Source organism: Bos mutus, chromosome X (assembly GCF_027580195.1).
Source record: "Bos mutus isolate GX-2022 chromosome X, NWIPB_WYAK_1.1, whole genome shotgun sequence".
Taxonomy (NCBI): Eukaryota; Metazoa; Chordata; class Mammalia; order Artiodactyla; family Bovidae; genus Bos; species Bos mutus.
This window is the reverse complement of record NC_091646.1, coordinates 41,349,157-41,368,434: the sequence shown is the minus strand read 5'-3', so window position 1 is coordinate 41,368,434 and position 19,278 is coordinate 41,349,157. Positions and strand designations below refer to the sequence as shown.

At 35.6% G+C, this 19,278-nt stretch overlaps 1 protein-coding gene across 3 annotated transcripts in view; it reads left to right on the top strand.

The window, feature by feature from the left end:
• The window catches only part of NRK (Nik related kinase), a 127,991-nt gene extending 114,100 nt beyond the window's left edge, over nucleotides 1-13,891 (top strand). For 2 of the 3 annotated variants that reach the window (XM_070365895.1, XM_070365894.1), the window contains exons 24-28: nucleotides 360-460; nucleotides 2,659-2,808; nucleotides 5,769-5,904; nucleotides 8,838-8,977; nucleotides 10,631-13,891. In XM_070365895.1, coding sequence (XP_070221996.1) covers nucleotides 360-460; nucleotides 2,659-2,808; nucleotides 5,769-5,904; nucleotides 8,838-8,977; nucleotides 10,631-10,726 — 623 coding nt within the window. In that variant the 3' untranslated portion in view covers nucleotides 10,727-13,891. Of the gene's footprint in view, nucleotides 1-359; nucleotides 464-2,229; nucleotides 2,371-2,658; nucleotides 2,809-5,768; nucleotides 5,905-8,837; nucleotides 8,978-10,630 lie in introns of all 3 variants that reach the window. The other variant, XM_070365896.1, reaches the window with a different exon arrangement.
• Nucleotides 13,892-19,278: the final 5,387 nt, after the last annotated feature.

Here is a 19,278-nt window from a genome sequence, read left to right as displayed (position 1 = left end):
TAGACATTCAGTTCTACTCCATTGATCTATATGCCTATCCTTATGTCAGTACTACACTGCTTTGATTACTATAGCTTATAATAAGTTTAGAAACTGGGTACTGTGAGTCCTCCAACGTTGTTTTTTATTTTTAAGAGCATTTTGGCCTCTTCTAATTCCATGTGAATTTTAATCAGCATTTCTGTTTGTACATAGGGGGCCATTGGGATTTTAGAGATTGCATTGAATCCATAAATCATTCTGGATGCTATTGCCTTCTTAATTGTCATTGTTACGACATTTTTAACAACAAATACAAATACTTGAGTGTTCTTGTTAACCCTGTGGCATTGTTACTTCTTTGTATTTTATCATTGTAGTCCAACATGAAGAAACAACATATATTGCAATTGCTTTGAAATCATCGATTCACCTGTATGCATGGGCACCAAAGTCCTTTGATGAAAACACTGCCATTAAAGTGAGTGGTCTCCATTTTCATTGGGCTTTCTTTTGAGAAATTGTAAACAGAACAGTATTTGGAATATAGTAGGAGAAATATAGATGCTATTCTTCTACAGTTAATGTAATTTGAATATACCATGTCAATAATTATCATTTAACCCTTTTCTAGACAATTTGCAGGTACCAAACCAAGGGAGAATGTGAGGGAAATCCCTGACCCCTCCCCTTACAGGAACTCCCTACCAGCTCCTCACTCCCAATTCCTGTAGTTAACATGAAGAACTCCTCTTCTAAAGCCACAAACACAAGCTTTGGGTGCTACCCCAATGACTTGAAGCTGAGAAAGTCCCTTTTCTCTCTTAGTGAGGGGTGGAGAGCAGAGGGAAGGTAAGGAAAGATGTGACAGTGGTAGAGTGGGGAACCCCCTGGTAGACGAATAAAGGAAAAGAAAGCCTTTGCTCTCATGACCAGGACTATAATAGGTGGGAGTGGGGAGGAAAGGGTGGCTCTATATTCCTTCCAAGCTGGATCTCTAAACACATTTCTCTCTAGAACTATTACAAGAAATGCTGGTTAGGCTTATTTGGATTGCAAGTACTGTTTCCGCCCTTATTTTGGTTTAACTGAACTTCTATGGATCAGCCTCATAAGGTAACCATTTAGTGTCCCAAACAATTAAGTCGCTGATGATTTTTAATCACATTTCATAAACTGGAGACTATTTTTATCTTTATTATCTTTTTACAGTGCTTCAGAACTCAACATAAATAAAATTATTCTGTGTTTATTCTGTATTAATAAAGACTGATTAATGAACCAGTGGTACTACATAGAATCCGGTAGCTTCTTAGAATCATCTGAAGCATTTGTTAAAAGTTTAGACCTCAGGCGAACTCCAGGCCAAATTAGGTTTGGAATGGGGCCTGGGGAATCTGTATTTTTAGCAAACATCCTAGGAGATTTTGAACTGGTTGGTCCATGGAGTTTTTCAAAGCACTGATAGGGACACATCATGATAGACCCCAGTAAGGTATTCATGAAATACAATCATATCTTAGGTTAGGATCTGTTTACATATTATATTTTATAGACTAAAACATCACATGTGTACAATATAGATGGGGCAATGTTTATGGCTGCTCCTCAAATGTCTGAAAGTGAAAGTCGCTCAGTTGTGTCCGACTCTTTGTGACCCCATGGACTATACAGTCCATGGGTTCTCCAGGCCAGACGACTGGAGTGGGTAGCCTTTCCCTTCTCCAGGGGATCTTCCCAACCCAGGGATCGAACCCAGGTCTCCCAAATTGTGGGCGGATTTCTTTACCGGCTGAGCCATTTGTACAATAAATATGTTCTTTTATAAATAGCACAGACTACTATATAGATAGTCTGGGCCTGTCCTGACACAAATCACATCCCTGATCTGATCTCCCTAAATTGGACATTGGGTCAGTTGTCAGTATTTGGATATGGGTTTGTTCCTGGGTGTCTGCTGATTGGTCAGAGCTGCCTGGTATGGAGCTGGGAAGCAAAGAAGGTAAGTACCAACAGTCTGTCTGGCCTGATATACAGTTCCTTGTCTAAATCCTCACTCCAGTTCTTGAATCCCACCACATGAGTTCAGTATGGTGAAACCTGTGATGCCCAGTCCTCTACTGTGACCTGAACTTGGCAATGTATCCTGTTTGGCTTTTTGTTTCCTTGGACTAGGAACCATAATAGCCTAGAGTACACCCAGTCTATGGTAGGTTAACATGTCTGGCCTTTCTCATTCCCTACCAAGTGTGCATTGATCAATCAGCAGACTCCGAAGGAGACTACATGTCCTATGAAGCCTATATACGAATATTGGCAAAAATACAGGCAGCTGATCCAGCAAACCGGTTTAAGAGACCAGATGAGCTCCTTCATTTGCTGAAGCTCAAGGCAAGGAATTTAAATACAGCACATAGGATACAAGGCCATATAAAACTCTTATGATTTTTGAAGATTTGGCCTTTGAAGGAAAACTCAATATTTAGAACCTGAATATAATTGTTCTTGTTGAGTTAACAGATATGACAAGTTGTAATACATAGGTCTCTAAATGTATTATGTAATTTTAAAAATCATTCTGGGTTCTATACACCTGTTAAGCAAACGGGCGGGAGAATTTTCACCTTAGACAGAATGTCATTTTTGGCCTTTTGGCCGTATTTGGTTTTATACCTACAGGTGTTTCCAACACTTGGTCATAAGCCAGTGACAGTTGACCTGGCTATTGGTTCTGAAAAAAGACTAAAGATTTTCTTCAGCTCAGCAGATGGATATCACATCATTGATGCAGAATCTGAGGTTATGTCTGATGTGACCCTGCCAAATAACGTAAGATCCCTGGAAATTATTGTGTAACATAATTTGAGTATTTCCAACTGTGAAACTCTTAAAAGGTTTAAAAATACGAGTAACAATATCTATATTAGAACTGAGACCTAAAAGGTAAGTATTGAGTGCCAGAAGGTAGTAATGGATAAACAAAAGTCACTGATGGTTTCTTAGTCCAGAGTGCTAAGTCCGTTCTGCAGATAGACTTTGTCTGGCACAGTGATGTTTTGTATTTGTTTTTAAATGAACCACCTCATGCGAAGAGTTGACTCATTGGAAAAGACTCTGATGCTGGGAGGGATTGGGGTAGGAGGAAAAGGGGATGACAGAGGATGAGATGGCTGGATGGCATCACTGACTCGATGGACATGAGTTTGGGTGAACTCCGGGAGTTGGTGATGGACAGGGAGGCCTGGCGTGCTGCGATTCGTGGGGTAGCAAAGAGTCGGACACGACTGAGCGACTGAACTGAACTGAATCCCTAGTTTACACTTAAAATCTGGATTTCTATTGAAAAACCAATGATCCAACATTACTATCTGGCCATAATCAACTGGAACCAATTGGTGCCTGCCCACTTTTGGATGGAACATATGCTATGCATTCTCTATCCATCCATGTTTATGTATTTATAATAACTGGCCCTCTTAGGCATATGAGTTTATAACCCTTGCTTTTAGTTCTCTGCATCTCATTATGCATTCTTATGTATATGCCCTTTCTTTATCCAGATTTTAGTAAACTATGATATATAGCAAGTTATCATAAAGTATTCTCTTATAGTATACTTTATACTTAGAATTTCTGATCAAGGATTCAACACTTTAAAAGCTAATGCATATCAACTCTCAACTCTTAAATAATTATAAACATGAAAATATGGCACAGCATCTAAAATATGAATAGTTGTAAAAATACTATACACATCATTTATATAAAGAGCTCAAACATAACATAATACCTCACACACTCACACACAATATACATATAATGGTAGAAATGACATTTTTTTCCTATTGAAAATTATATTAAAAAGGAAGAGATGAATCAACAAATCTTTTTAAATTCCCCATTTTGTCAAACACTAAAGTTTTAGCAGTTTAGTGTTATACAAAAGTCCAGGAGAAAACTTTTTTGTACTTCTGAATCACTTTTGCACAGTTTTTGCAATCACACATTGCACAGTTTTCAGAGTTATCTCGTATATCTCTGACAGATTACACAGAACAGTTGTCAGATCATTAATGGAGGCTGTTTTTTCAAGTTTTGGTCAGATTTAACAATCCAATTAGATGATCATTCTGTTGTCACCTATGATTATATAAAAATCACAATTTATAATGTCAAAAACACTGAACCGAGCCCCAGACAAAGCCACTTAAATATGAGTTCAGGTAAGTTTTAGTATAAATATTATAGTATTCTTCACTTGGAAGGTCTTCCATCACTTCCTGCATCTTATTTTTTTTACATCACATCTTGCGTTATTGAAAACCTCAGTATTGATCCAAGTTAATACTTATTTGAAAAGTCATTCAGGAAGATTGAATTCTGTGTTCAACTTGACTACTAAGCAAGAAGAATTACTTTCTTTTCGAGCAATCTGTTAATTATTATGGAAACAATGAGAGAAGAGGATTTTTTTTTCATCATTTTCTGGCCTAATTAGGATACCTTAAGTGAATTCAAAAATAGAATTTTTAGCTAAATGCCCTAGTGTCTTGACCCATTAAAAGAGAAAGGACTCTAATATAAGGGAGGAGAGAGTGTCTTCTGAAACAGGATGTACTAAAAATAATTTTTCCAACAGTGCTAGATACAAAAGCTATAAAGCTACAAGGGAGCTATGTGTGCTAAAAGAATATCTGATTACTTCAGGAGTCATCTGAGAAGCAAGAGAGTTACCTCTGATGCTTTCTGATTTACAGCAGCTCAGCTCTGTTCTAAACAAATTTTTTGAGACAATCTTTTTTCTTGCAATTTCTTTTTCGCTCTTCCTTCATCTCTTTTCTGATTCAGTTGCTCATGCGAGTGCCCAGGGAACGCATTAAAATTGCTTTTGGCCTCTGGATCCCCATTTTAGTTTTAAGAATTGTTGTTGCTGAGACTGAGGCATGGCCACAAGCACTTGGCCTGAGTGCGCTGGGTTTGGCAAGTATAGTTTCTGACATTTTTTCCCTTAAATTGCTAAATTGGAGACATGATAAGAGGAATTGATTGTTCATTTTTAAGGGAAATATGATTAACGTGACAATATCTATAGTTTGGGCGTTTTGTCACATTGTTTTGTGCATCATGAAATTTAGAAATTCTTAGATATTTCTTAATATTTCATCACCTAGTACCTCTCTGAATTGAAGATATTTTAAGATTATGTAAATTGGATAATAAATTCTATAATTTTTTTGAAGGGAGGATGACTGTTACATTTCAAGCAGTGAAAAATATTATAAGGCTGTTCCTTGTAAATATTTAAGCTCAAGCTATTTTAGAGTTAATTTTCTATTTCTGATTTGAGTGAATTGGATGATAACCAGTGATTTTGTATTTGTTAATTGGTTCATTCCTTACTAAATTTAGTATTCATTAATGTGCTAAAATGAATCTGAAATCAAACAAGTGATGTTTCTTCTATCATTATACATCATACTTAGTGAAATTTCAACAAATTTCTCTGTTAGAAATATATTCTGCTTTTTACATATATAATTTTTCTCCTAAAAATATAGGAGAATATTAAACAATAACAACCTTATGACATAGGGAAGGCTCTTCTCAAGTGTTGGATAGCATGCTATTTAGTGCTAAAACAGAAATTTCTCTCCTCTCTGTACTTTGAACCCCTCTTTGGTCTTTATTGTTCATCCAAGCTGCTTCTATTAAAGTAGTAGTGATAAAATGTTGGACATATAAATCCTTATGGAACATAATTCTAGCCCCTGGAAATCATTATACCACAGAATATCATCATTTTACCTGATTCCTTGGGAATTGGCGTGATGCTCACCTTCAATGCTGAATCCCTTTCCGTGGAAGCAAATGAACAACTCTTCAAGAATATCCTTGATGTGTGGAAAGACATACCATCCTCCATAGGTATGTGGAAAATTTTTCTCCTTTCATATGATCCCAGAAAAGCTTCTATTTCCTAAAGTGTCACTTTTTCTCAAGGCATCTAGGGTTAATTTGGGGTACTGCATATTTACTCCCTTGTAAGATAATGTATATGTTTTTCTTATGCTTAATGATTTCACAAGGCTACCACAAAGAGACTGATTTTGGCTGTCTTAGTAGTTCATTTTCAATAAGCATGCAATTAAAATAAGAAAGTGATTATTTTCTATAATAATCTATCATTTTATTTTAACTCCTTTTGCTTGCAGATTTTACACAGATGTTGAAAATGCTTCATTCCATAACATTGATTTGGGGTTTTTACCTTTATCTTAGGAGAGTGCCAACTAATATAAGAGATGAGCCAAATATTTCCATTTTGTACAGTCAATAGTGTTCTGTTTAGCCAGTAATATTCCTGTGAAGAATCAAATACAAACTGCTTTTGTGACTCATTGGTTGTCACTAAGATTTCATCATCCTTCATTTACAAAACAGATAAATATGACTGACTGAAATGCTCTTAGATACTACCCAGATGGCAACACAAAGAAAACTGCCTTTTCATCTTCATTAGACCAGGGAAAATTTTTTTTTTCTTCCTGACCAGCACAGGACTACCAATCTGGGAAATCTGAATAACTTGAATCTCTCGTACATGTCTCTGAGGCTTGATGACTACAGAGGTAATTCTAAATAGGAAACAGAATAATGCCTATAAACAGCAAAAATACTAGAGTAGAATGATTTTGTTGAAATGTTCCTGGAAGGAGGATAAGTTTAATGAAGCAAATAAAGGAAAAGGGAGAAGGAGAGGGGGAGAGAGATAGACGGAAGAAGGAAGGAAGGAAGGAAAGAAAAGAAGAAGACAGAAAGATAAGAGAGAGAGAGAAAAGTAGTTTATCAATAAAAAGTTAGAAGCTTCTGAAATCTCTATAAAATGGCTAAATGTGGTCCACATGTGACTTTAAGGACTAGTTTGAGAGAGCGTTTTTAATGGACATTTTTTCACTATGGATGATGGCACATTGCATTGCATCTGCAGAGTCCTTTCTTTTTGCATACATAGTGTTAAGGAATGTCCTGAAAACATCCAATTCCTTCAAAAGGTAAGAACTCACAGAGGGTTTAAAACCATTTTGTGAAAAGAAGTAAATGCTTACAATATAATTGACAGATCTGGGGCAAAATAAACTGAAAATAATGCCTTGTTCTAACTTTTACAGTGGTTGTGATCAATTTATTAATCAGAAATTAGAATAAGGAAATTTAGCTCAAATGCGAAATGTAACCCCTATATTTATGTCAGTAAACAATGATAGGAATCAAAAAGATCTTAAAAAGTCATCTGCTACAGTTCTTATCCTTAGGCAAGACAACTTCCAACCTAAAACAGAGCTATTTTAAGTAACTAAAATTGAAAAGTACCTCTCTATATGTAAAATAAATTAGAGCACTATGAGAAGATATTTTGGTCTGTGTATTAAGGGTAATTTGAGAGCATGTAAAGATTGCTTTATAACTCTAATATTAAGGAAATCAATTGCTCTCTTTTTTTGTCTAAACATAACTTCTTTTTTAATTTAAAACTGACCCAGATCCAGATTTCCCCAATCTAAATTTTACATTTTCCTTTAGATATAATGAATGTTCTCACTAATAAGATCATTGCTTTGGATTTTTAAACAAATATATAGAGATGCAGCAATCATAGGAAGCATCATTAAGCATTCCCAACTAAATCACTGGATTCTATCTCATATACAAACTAGCTCAGTAGCTAGGTTAAGTGGCAAATTAATGTGCTTTAGAATCAAGGTAGAAATTATTTAATGCCATATGAACTGGGTACTTGGACTCAGCAAGTAGACTGTGCATGAAGTTTATAAATTTTGCTGTATGCAGTTGTTGAAAAAAATACTGCTCACCATGTCAGAAAATACCTTACAGTGTTAGCTGATTATATGGCTATTTACATAACTAGGTTTTCTGTTTTAAAGCAGTTGTCATAATCTTAATTGTCACTGAATAATATAAAGCAGGACCCAAAAGTTTTAATCTTAATAAAAATTTCCTAAGCAAGAGAAAGGCTTAACAGTGTCAAATTAGCTTTAGTTCTGTTTATAACATGGTACTTAATTGAATTACATTAGAGTTGCTAACGGAGAAGGCAATGGCACCCCACTCCAGCGCTCTTGCCTGGAAAATCCCGTGGACGGAGGAGCCCAGTAGGCTGCAGTCCATGGGGTCGCTCAGAGTCGGACAGGACTGAGCTACTTCACTTTCACTTTTCACCTTCATGCACTGGAGAAGGAAATGGCAACCCACTCCAGTATTCTTGCCTGGAGAATTCCAGGGATGGCAGAGCCTGGTGGGCTGCCGTCTATGGGGTCACACAGAGTCGGACATGACTGAAGTGACTTAGCAGTAGTAGCAGCAGCAGCAGAGTTGCTAAAGTCATTCTTTTAGCAAGTCATTTTTTAACAGTTTTAATTTTGAAGAGTTAGGTTTCCATGTATGTCACTTAAGCACAAGTACAAACCCATACAGGATATTGTACCCCAACTAGATTATAAAATAATGACTGTGAGTAGATTTGATTTTCTACAAAGGGGTTAACATTAACCTTCAGCTTTTTCTGTAGTGTTGGAGAATGTAAATACAAAAATTAACTTAGATCTAGTTATTCACTATGGTGAATAGTTGATCACAATGATGAGAGTACATAGCTAGCTTGAACATTCTGTTGAGCAGCATAATGGCCAAACTACTGACTTAGACGGAGGAAAATAAGAATGTATTCATCCAAACTGTAGTAATGTCCCTCTTAATAATCAAACATTAGCTGTAGTTATAATTTTCCATCACTGGCAGAAATATTTTGTGTTTTTCTGATTTTTAAATTTTTATTGTAGCTTTTGAGTGTTCACAGAGAACCACAGGGTGGGGCCAAAAGGCCATGGAAGTCCGCTCTTCGCAGTCAAGGGTTCTGGAAAGTGAACTGAAGCGCAGATCAATTAAGAAGCTGAGATTTCTGTGTACCCGAGGTGACAAGGTATAGTTTACATACCCCAGTTAGAGCAAAAGTAAAGCAAGCAATGCAAATTAACTGAGGAAATTTATATTGTTTTCTTTCTGGCTATAAGTATATTTATGTTAATTTCCCAAATTGACATATTAATAATATAATAAAAATAAATTTGCAATTTGCATTAGAAACATTGATTTGGTAAATGATGAAATTTGGTTTCAAGAGAAATCAGTTTCAAAAATGTAAAAATTCTAATGGTGTTCAAAGCAAAACTAGCCTCTATTTGTTACAAATTCCATTATTGTCTGTGATGCGTAGTTCTTTTCACATTCATATTAATATGACATTTTGAAAGATAATGCTTGAGTAGATCTGCCTTTTATAGTTTTCAACATAATCCAATAACAGAAGAAGGAAAAAGTTAATTATGTTTGTTGAACACCTAATCATATAGTAGAGTTTGTGCTAAATACTTAAGAGGCTATCACACTTAATCTTTGTAAGTGGACATTATCATGTCCACTTTACAGAAAAGAAAAAGGAAATCAATATTTGGCAATTATTTGTGTAATGTGATCAATTTTAACCAATTCAGATAGTTTATATGGAAAAAATGAATTGTATGATATCAGAACAGTCCCTCCATGTTGTGACAAATAATAGCATGAAAAAATAATTCTACTAAGACTAGGAAGCATTCACATTTGTAAGAAATTTCAGAGGATTTGAATTATCAGAACCCACAGGGTAAAGCACTGGGCATCAATAAAAGGTACTGGTTTACAGTATAAAGAGAGAGAATGGCAAGAACCAATGATTGAGATCAGGTACATCTAGGATGCAGTCCCAGATCTAACTACATGTGAGAACCTGGAAGTTTGACTTGTTTTTCTGAACCTTAGTTTTTTTCATCTCAAAAATGGGAATATTAATAACTTGGAACAATTCTGTAAATTATCAATAATGTATATATAATAAGCATCTCGCAGGTCGACAGCCTGGCACATAAAAGGTTTTAAGTCAAGGGTAGCTAGTGTTGTTTTCATCATTACGTCACACACCTTCCTAAGTATATCCATCGTGGAGGTTGAAAACCTTGGTCCTAACAAGAATACTTCTGTTTGCTATTTATATTCTTGTACTGTCCTAATTTTCTTTATGGCACAGACCATATTTGCACAACATGTTCCTCTCTAAGTCAATTGGTTTAGCTGATAATATCAATCTATTCATGTCAGTCTATTACACTGAAATAGAAAATTGTACCCAGTAGAAAATTTCAGTGGCCACTTAAGCACCAGCGACAGTGTGAACTGCATCTAAATAATATGATATTTTCCATATATTAAAAGTAAAAGGAAAGCTAACTTAAGTAAAAGTAGATTTTTTTAAATTGTTAATGAAACCAATCAAGAAATTTAGCAGATAAATGTCACCTACAAAAACTTAATTTTATTTAAACTATATGAAGTACAGTCATATAGAATATGGTAAAAAGTACTTTTTAAATTATAATTTTGGCTCCATACTCATTTGAATTTGTATATTTTAATCTAAGGAAATCTCTTTTTGAAATTGATTGATAACAGATAAATTGAAATGATAGTTGTACCTATCAAATATCAATTTGCAGTTATTAAATATTTACTGATATTGTCTCTTTCTCTCTTTTTAAAGCTATTCTTTACCTCTATCCTGCGCAATCATCACAGCCGGGTTTACTTCATGACCCTTGGAAAACTTGAAGAGCTCCAAAGCAATTATGGTGTTTAAAAGTTTCCAATGATTTATTATACTGATTATAAGCATCATAAATATACAATTTGCATTTTTAAATTTTCTGAGATTAAATGAGCATTCACTTTTACTTGTAGGGAAAAATTAAATCAGATACTTTACTTTTAATGTAGCACAGAATAGTTTTAATGATAAATGCAGCTTTATATATAAAATTAACTATAGCAAGCTCTATGTACTCCAATGGTGTACAATATCTTTTGCACAAACTTTGTAACTTTTGTTACTGTGAATTCAAACATTACTCTTTGGACAGTTTGGACAGTATCTATATTCGGAATTTTACAACATGGAGTTAAGAAACCTGTAATGCGTTAGATTCCAAACAGCTTTCAAAAGAGTTGCCCCTGAATGAGGGTTTTTTTTTCCCCCCCAGAAAAATATCAAAATAGCAACAAACCATATACAGATTTGCTAAGTCCTAGAAAGAACCGAATGTTAGATTATGAAATGAAAATAATAAGGACTAGGTATAAACCAGACCTAAGGCTGAACAACCTGCATGCCTGGAGAAAATACAGTGATAAAGGGGGAAAGGCCCCCCTTTTCCCTCATTGCTCCATGACAGTTAAGCCCACGGTTAGAGACCAGTTATGTTCTTTTCATCCCATGTTAAGCTGGTTTTCTCTTGATAAGGAGAAAGGAAGAAAGCCTAAAATGGTTGATTTTCCTCAGAAACCCCAAAGATGTGCAATAACTATAAGAACCACCAAATAATACACTTGCAAGCCTGATTACAGGACTGAACTCCTATACATATGTACTGTAGAATAAGTTGTATTTTTTAATACTTTAAAGTAGGCGTCAAGTTCTGTCCCAAAGACAGATTGGTTGATTTATCAAAATTCTTATATGGCCAACAATGTGACTATCAGACAGCTTTGAGTATTTTCCTGATCCCAGATTAAACTGTAGGAAAACTTCCCTCCAGTTATTAAGCAAAAATAAGAAAATAAAACAACAAAAAGTTTTGACCGCTAATACTTGTGTTTTTCATGGTTCTATTTCTGTAAAATCAGAAATTAATCTAAAAGTGATAAGTTCATATGTAGGGACTTAATGTAATAGGTTAAAAGGAAAGATTTGGAAAAAAATACAACTTTATCAAATACCTAGGTCGCAAATTTATAGCAGTGAAAAAAATCATGCTAGTCCATCACCCCTATATATTATAGACGCCATAGATAGGTGGCATTTGGTCGCCTATGGTAATTGCTACCTGGTGAAAAGTATCATTTCTCCATATCCATCCTCAATACCATGGTTAGTTCTGGGGCAATAAAGAAGCAACAGAACTACCACAAAGTATACCTCACTATAATTCCTCTAGTTCTACTTCTAAAATCTGAAGACAGTGCTAGTGGGATAATAATTTTCAAACTACCTGGTTAACCAAAATACAAAAGCAGCTAACTATATGTGATTTCATAATAGCACACTATTTCTTGGTACCTAGGTGCCAGGAATGATGATTTGGATTTTCCTAATAACTTTTATCAAGAATGTAGTAGCTCAATAATGAGAATTTAGGAGAACCTGAATCCATGAATTAAAGATAAATGTGATTCGCATTTGTTACTGTGACACAATAATGTGATCTTAAAACTGGCTTATCCTTGAGTGTTTACAACTCAAATAACTTTTTAAATGCAGTAGTTTAAAGAGAAAACAAACTTTTATGTCAAATTATTTCCTTAGAATTAGTCTTCCTTTTTAATTTGTACACCAAAAAGGCCATGGGGAACTTTGTGCAAGTACCTCATCGCTGAGCAGATGGAGCTTGCTATGTTTGAATTTCAGAAAATTCTCTCATTTAAGTAGTGTGTAGAATCAAGTCTTTTAAAAATTCATTTTTTTCTTCATAATATTTACTCAGTTAAGGTTCAAAAATAAGTTTTATCTTAAATCATATTTTTAACACAGTAAGACAGTAAACTATTTTAGGAAGTCAACTCCCATTGTGCTCTGTGGCTGTCATTCTAGCAAATATACACAGTAGTGAACTGCATCTACAGAGGTGTCCCAAAGTAAATAAGCAAGAGAGATTGCAAATGTGTAATTGAGCGTTAAATGATAAGGTGCTAAGAGGAAAGGAAGCTAGGCACATACTAAGGGAGATTAGATGTTGGATAGCGAGCTTAGGAAGGACTGAAAATATTTAGTCATTTGTTGGTAATGAATATTTCCAATTTAGATGTTTAATCCATCTGGAATTTTTACATCCTTTGCCAGCTGAAACAAGAAAATGAAGGAGCAATTACATTTCATAGTCAGTGCACAGTAAAGAAAAAATTGTAACTACACCTCACCTTGTAGCAGCAGCACCTGGAAGCCCTGGCTCATCACAGAAGCATTGACAGGGATTCCTGGAAAGCCAAATTCCCAAGTCCTGTGAGTTGAAGCATGAAAGTTCTGGCAGCTTGTGAGTAGCATTGGGACAGAGTACAGTTTATTTTAGTGTACTTTAGTTTTTACTCCAAAGCCCTTGTCCAAAATAGAAGAAATCATTGTAAACTAGAAATGTGATATATGCAAAGAGCTGACAAGAAAAGTTCAGTATGATTAGGTCTTTTGAAGTAAGGTTAAGCGCCTCAGGAAACAGAAAGGATAATCGTTAAGATAGTAGATTAGGCAAAGCACAAATCATACATGCATACACACAAGCACACACACAAACCATTTGAATGCATAAATTTTAATATTTTAGTGCTACCAGTTTCTAGATAATTAATCAGTAAGTGTTTTCTGCCAGGACTTACTTAACTGAGGCACTATCAATTAAACTAGGAATCATGCCACATGAAATCAATGGGATCTTTTAAGTACTCTTCAGTTCTTTTCAAAACTGTACCTATTTAAATCGATTTGTATTCAATATGTGCTCTAATTTTAAATTTTATAGAAATAATCTTTGAGACTGCTAATTGTTTCATCAGAAAACCTGCAATGAATCATTGTTCAATCTCTAAAAAATTTTAAACGTATTGATTGATGTCATTGGATCTTTTAAGTACTCTTAAGTTCTTTTCAAAACTGTGCATATTTAAAATCAATTTGTATGCAATCTGTGCTCTAATTTTAAAATTTATTGAAATAATCTTTGAGACTGCTAATTGTTTATTCAGAAAAATTGCAATGAATCATTGTTCAATCTCTAAAAATAAAAAATTTTAAATGTATTGATTGATGTCATTATTTGAACTATACTCATCTAATACTTCAGAATTAAGACTCATTGAAGGATTATTCATTTCCTTAAAGTATGTAATAATGCACTGATTAGAAGGTGTTAGGGGTTCTACCTATTGTTCCATTAGGAATTCTAGTGAAGGAGGGGTATATTAATTGGACCAAAATCTTTATGGGTTGTGCGGTAGTGGAATTAAAAACTAATAACATGGAAGCAACCTAGATGTCCATCAGCAGATGAATGGATAAGAAAGCTGTGGTACATATACACAATGGAGTATTACTCAGCCATTAAAAAGAAGACATTTGAATCAGTTCTAATGAGGTGGATGAAACTGGAGCCTATTATACAGAGTGAAGTAAGCCAGAAAGAAAAACACCAATACCGTATACTAATGCATATACATGGAATTTAGAAAGATGGTAACGACAACCCTGTACGTGAGACAGCAAAAGAGACACAGATGTATAGAACAGTCTTTTGGACTCTGTGGGAGAGGGAGGGGGAGGATGATTTGGGAGAATGGCATTAAAACATGTACAATATCATATAAGAAACGAATCGCCAGTCCAGGTTCGATGCAGGATACAGGAAGCTTGGGGCTGGTGCACTAGGATGACCCAGAGGGATGGGATGGGGAGGAGGTGGGAGGGGGGTTCAGGATGGGGAACACGTGTACACCCGTGGCGGATGCATGTTGATGTATGGCAAAACCAATACAATATTGTAAAGTAATAAATAATAATAATAATAAAATTAAAAAAAAACTAATAACACATTTCCTCTAAATGTGTAGAATTTTACACAGACTCATGGGGTATGAGCAAGGGTAAAACCTGAGCAAGTTTTAATGCTGACTTCCTTCCCATCCCAAAGAGTAAAAACTGTATCCAAAGAGAGTAGTAAATATTTATAGATCAGGGCTTCCCTGGTGGTTCAGTGGTTAAGAATCTGCCTTGCCACAGAGCAACTGAGCCCATGGGCCACAACTACTGAGCCAGCGCTATAGAGCCTGAGAGCCGCGTCTACTGAGCCATGTACCTAGAGCTAGAGCCCATGCTCTGTAACAAGAGAAGCCACCACAGTGAGAAGCCCAAGCACCACAACTACATAAAGCCTGTGCACAGTAACAAAGATCCACCACAGTCAAAAAATAAATATTTTTAAAAATATTTATAGTTTATTGATATCCAAGAAAAGGTTTAGTGTGGAGTGGTGGTAGAAAATGGAAGATAGAGCAAACATGAAAGATTTGAGTCCTTCAGCTGGGATCAGAAGAGGAACAGCACTTCTCTCAACAGATCACAAAAGCATTAGAGGAATGGTTCCATGAAGATGCTATTGTCTCAGAACATTTTGGAGAGATTCATCAGACTTAACTGTGAGTGCCAGTTGGTATGGTTCTAATTTGTCAAGTATGGCCAGACATTCTGGAGTTGTGTTACCTGTACACGGCATACTTGCACAGGCTTTTATAGGCTAAATTTAAAGTACTTCATTATAATCAAATTGACTCATTCAGCTTGATACATAGGTCCCACAGACTTCTACTACTTTAAAAGACACTGTTATGAGCCAAGGAGTAATAATATCAACACAGATTGGAATTAGAACGGTCAGGGTAACACCCCAAGACTGAAAAATGGCATTATCCTGGGAACTCTTTACCAAAGGAGAGGATATGGTAGGTCATGAATAGAAATCGTGGTTAGTAACTTTATCATTCTCAAAGGGAGCAGTGGGTTTACAGACTCCAACACTGCAAATCTATTAATCTTTTTCCAATATAATAACACTTTTTTCCTTATAGGTCCTATAACCTTCACCTAAGGATATTCAGGTTGGCTACTTTTTAATAAACAGCTAATATAATAAAGGCCAAACATGTTTCAAAAAATATTGTAAATATCACATTTTATGTTATTAATAACCATGTCAACTGATATAAAAAGAATAGTTCCTAAGGGAATAAAATGGATTATATATGGATTTATCTTTTCAGAAGCTAGTACACAGCCTACTTTGTAGATAAATGTAAAATCAGGTTCAAGATTAACTTTTTCTTATGTTGCCATCCCATATGTCCAAGTGGCTCATTTGGTACTTATACTCAATAAAAATAATAGTTGAAAAATGAGTTTTTTTTTTTTTTGCTTTGTATTTAGTACTATTAAATTTACAACAGCCTAAAATTAAGACTGACAAATTCAATTCTTTCATCAAAGTACCATCCGGGTTCTGGGGACCAAAGGGTAATGACCTTTGGGGTAACTTCACATGGCTTTACCCTATAAACCTGAAGTGAAACAAAGGATAGATCAAAATAAAATTAAAATAGTGTCTTTTAAAGTTTTGTTTACCTTTAAAAGCAACACATAATGGACCACTATGCCCCATTAGTAATTACCCAAGGATCATGAGAAATGACAAAGGTCATTTAGTAAAACAGCACAAAAAAACAAGTCATCTAACTGTTTTGTACAAACACTTGGTTTGAATGTGATTCTTTTTTCACAAGAACAACTCAATGTTGCAAGCGTCCTGAGACATATTTAAGGATCACCAAAGTATGTCAATATACTTTTGATCCCAAAATTTTAAATTATGTTCCCATAAACCAATATACCAAATTCTAGGCAATCCCCAAAGGTACTTTTTTAGATGATGAAAGAATGTGTCTGATTTGCTCAGTTCAGTTCAGTTCAGTCTCTCAGTCATGTCTGACTCTTTGCGACCTCATGAACTGCAGCACACCAGGCTTCCCTGTCCATCACCAACTCCCAGAGTTCACCCAAACCCATGTCCATTGAGTCGGTGATGCCATCTGACCATCTCGTCCTCTGTCGTCCCCTTCTCCTTCTGCCCTCAATCTTTCCCAGCATCAGGGTCTTTTCCTATGAGTCAACTCTTGGCATGAGGTGGCCAAAGTACTGGAGTTTCAGCTAAACATCAGTCCTTCCAATGAACACCCAGAACTGATCTCCTATAGGATGGACTGGTTGGATCTCCTTGCAGTCCCAAGGGACTCTCAAGAGTCTTCTCCAACACCATGGTTCAAAAGGATCAATTCTTCTGCACTCAGCTTTGTTCACAGTCCAACACTCACATCCATACATGACCACTGGAAAAACCATAGCCTTGACTAGACGGACCTTTGTTAACAAAGTAATGTCTCTGCTTTTTAATATGCTATCTAGGTTGGTCATAACTTTCCTTCCAATGAGTAAGCGTCTTTTAATTTCATGGTTGCAGTCACCATCTGCAGTGCCAAATGGAACACTATTTCCAAAATTCTAAACGCAAACTTCCAATACCATGGAGTCTCACAAATCCACAGTGAGAAAGGAATACAATGAAGTTCAAAGAAAATTAGACCACACAAAAATGAAAATCTTCTCCCTAAAAGTAAAATTAACATTATATGACAAACTGGGGAAATAGACATTTCATTCGACAAGTAGAAAGTACCTATGAATTTTACTCCACAAACCTGTATGTGCAAAAACTAATTCAAAACAAGCAAAAATGGTTATTTGAACTCCAATTCCTATTCTACCAGTCTGAGAGGAAATTTAAACTTATTTGGACTATTGTTATTTATCCATTAGGGTTCCATGAAAGTCTGAGGGATCAGAAAAAATGGGGTATCCCATTGGTCCCTAGTCTACGTAAGTCAACACTGATACGCTTTGCACTGCTCACTCCTTGAAACAATTTCCTCTCTCAGCCACTGGGATATCACTCTCTCTTGATTTGTCTCCTACATCACTAATGTAGTTGACTATGGCTCTACAATCAGGTATAGGTAAAATTTTGTTTCTTTCTGACTCCTTTCAAGATTTTTCCTTTGCCTTTTGTTTTTAGAGGATTTATTATTCTGGGCCTTGGAGTGGATATTTTTGGATTAATTTTTTTGTATACCAACAAGGTCACTGGTAGGGCTTCCCTGGTAGCTCAGCTGGTAAAAATCCACCTGCAATGCAGGAGACCCTGGTTCAATTCCTGGGTCGGGAAGATCCGCTGGAGAAGGGATAAACTACCCACTCCAGTATTCTTGAGCTTCCCTGGTGGCTCAGCTGATAAAGAATCTGCCTGCAATGTGGGAAACCTGGGTTTGATCCCCAGGTTGGGAAGATTCCCTGGAGAAGGGAATGGCTACCCACTCCAGTATTCTGGCCTAGGGAATTCCATGGACTCCATGGGGTCACAAAAAGTTGGACATGACTGATCCACTTTCAATTTCACTTTCAGCAAGGTCCCAGACACAGAGAAGAGAAAAAGAGGGTAGTGCAGAAAATAATATAAAGAAATAGTGACAGAAAGCATCCCCAATACAGTTAAAGACAAGATTAACAATTCAATAATTTGATTAAACTCTTGGAACTATTTTTACAGGATCTCATGTTTCAGTATGTTGTTTTTACATTTTCATATTTTAATATATTTTTGATTTCCCTTTTGATTTCTTATTTGACGCATTGGTTGTTCAGGACTGTGTTGTTTAATTTCTATGTATTTGTAAATTTTCCAGTTTCTTGGTTTTGACTTCAAGTTGCTTACCACTGTGGTTGGAAGTGACATTTGGTATGATTTCAGTCTTCTTAAATTTGCTAAGACTCGTTTTGTGGCCTACTATATTATGTATCCTGGAGAATATTCAATGCATCCTTGATAATAATGTATAGTCTGCTGCTGTTGGCAGAAGGTCCTATATGTATCTTTTAGGTCTATCTGTTCTACAGTATGGTTCAAGTCCAATAATTTCTTATTTATATTTTGTCTGGATGATCTATCCATTGCTGGAAGTGGGATATTAGAGTTTCATACTATTACTGTATGTTGTCTATTTCTCCCTTCAGATCTGTTAGTATTTGTTTAATACATTTATGTGCTCTGATGTTGAGTGTGTATATATTTCCAATTGTTATGTCCTCTTGTTTAGTTGACCTCTATATCAATATTATGACTTTGTCTCTTGTTACTGTTTTTGGCTTAAAGTCTATTTTACCTGATATAAGTATCACTACCCCTTTCCTCTTTTTGGTTTCCACTTGCATGGAATATCTTTTACCATTCCTTCACTTTGAGCCTAACTGTGTCCTTAAAGCTGAAGCAATTCTCTTGTAATCAGCATGTATTTGGGTCCTTTTTTTAAAAATCCATCCAGTCATTCTGTACCTTTTTGGAGAATTCAATGCATTTATATTTAGAATAATTACTGATATGTAAGGACTAATTCCCATGGAGAATGGCAACCCACTCCAGTATTCTTACCTAGAGAATCCGATGGACAGAGGAACCTAGCAGGATACAGTCCATGGGGTGGCAAAGAGTCAGA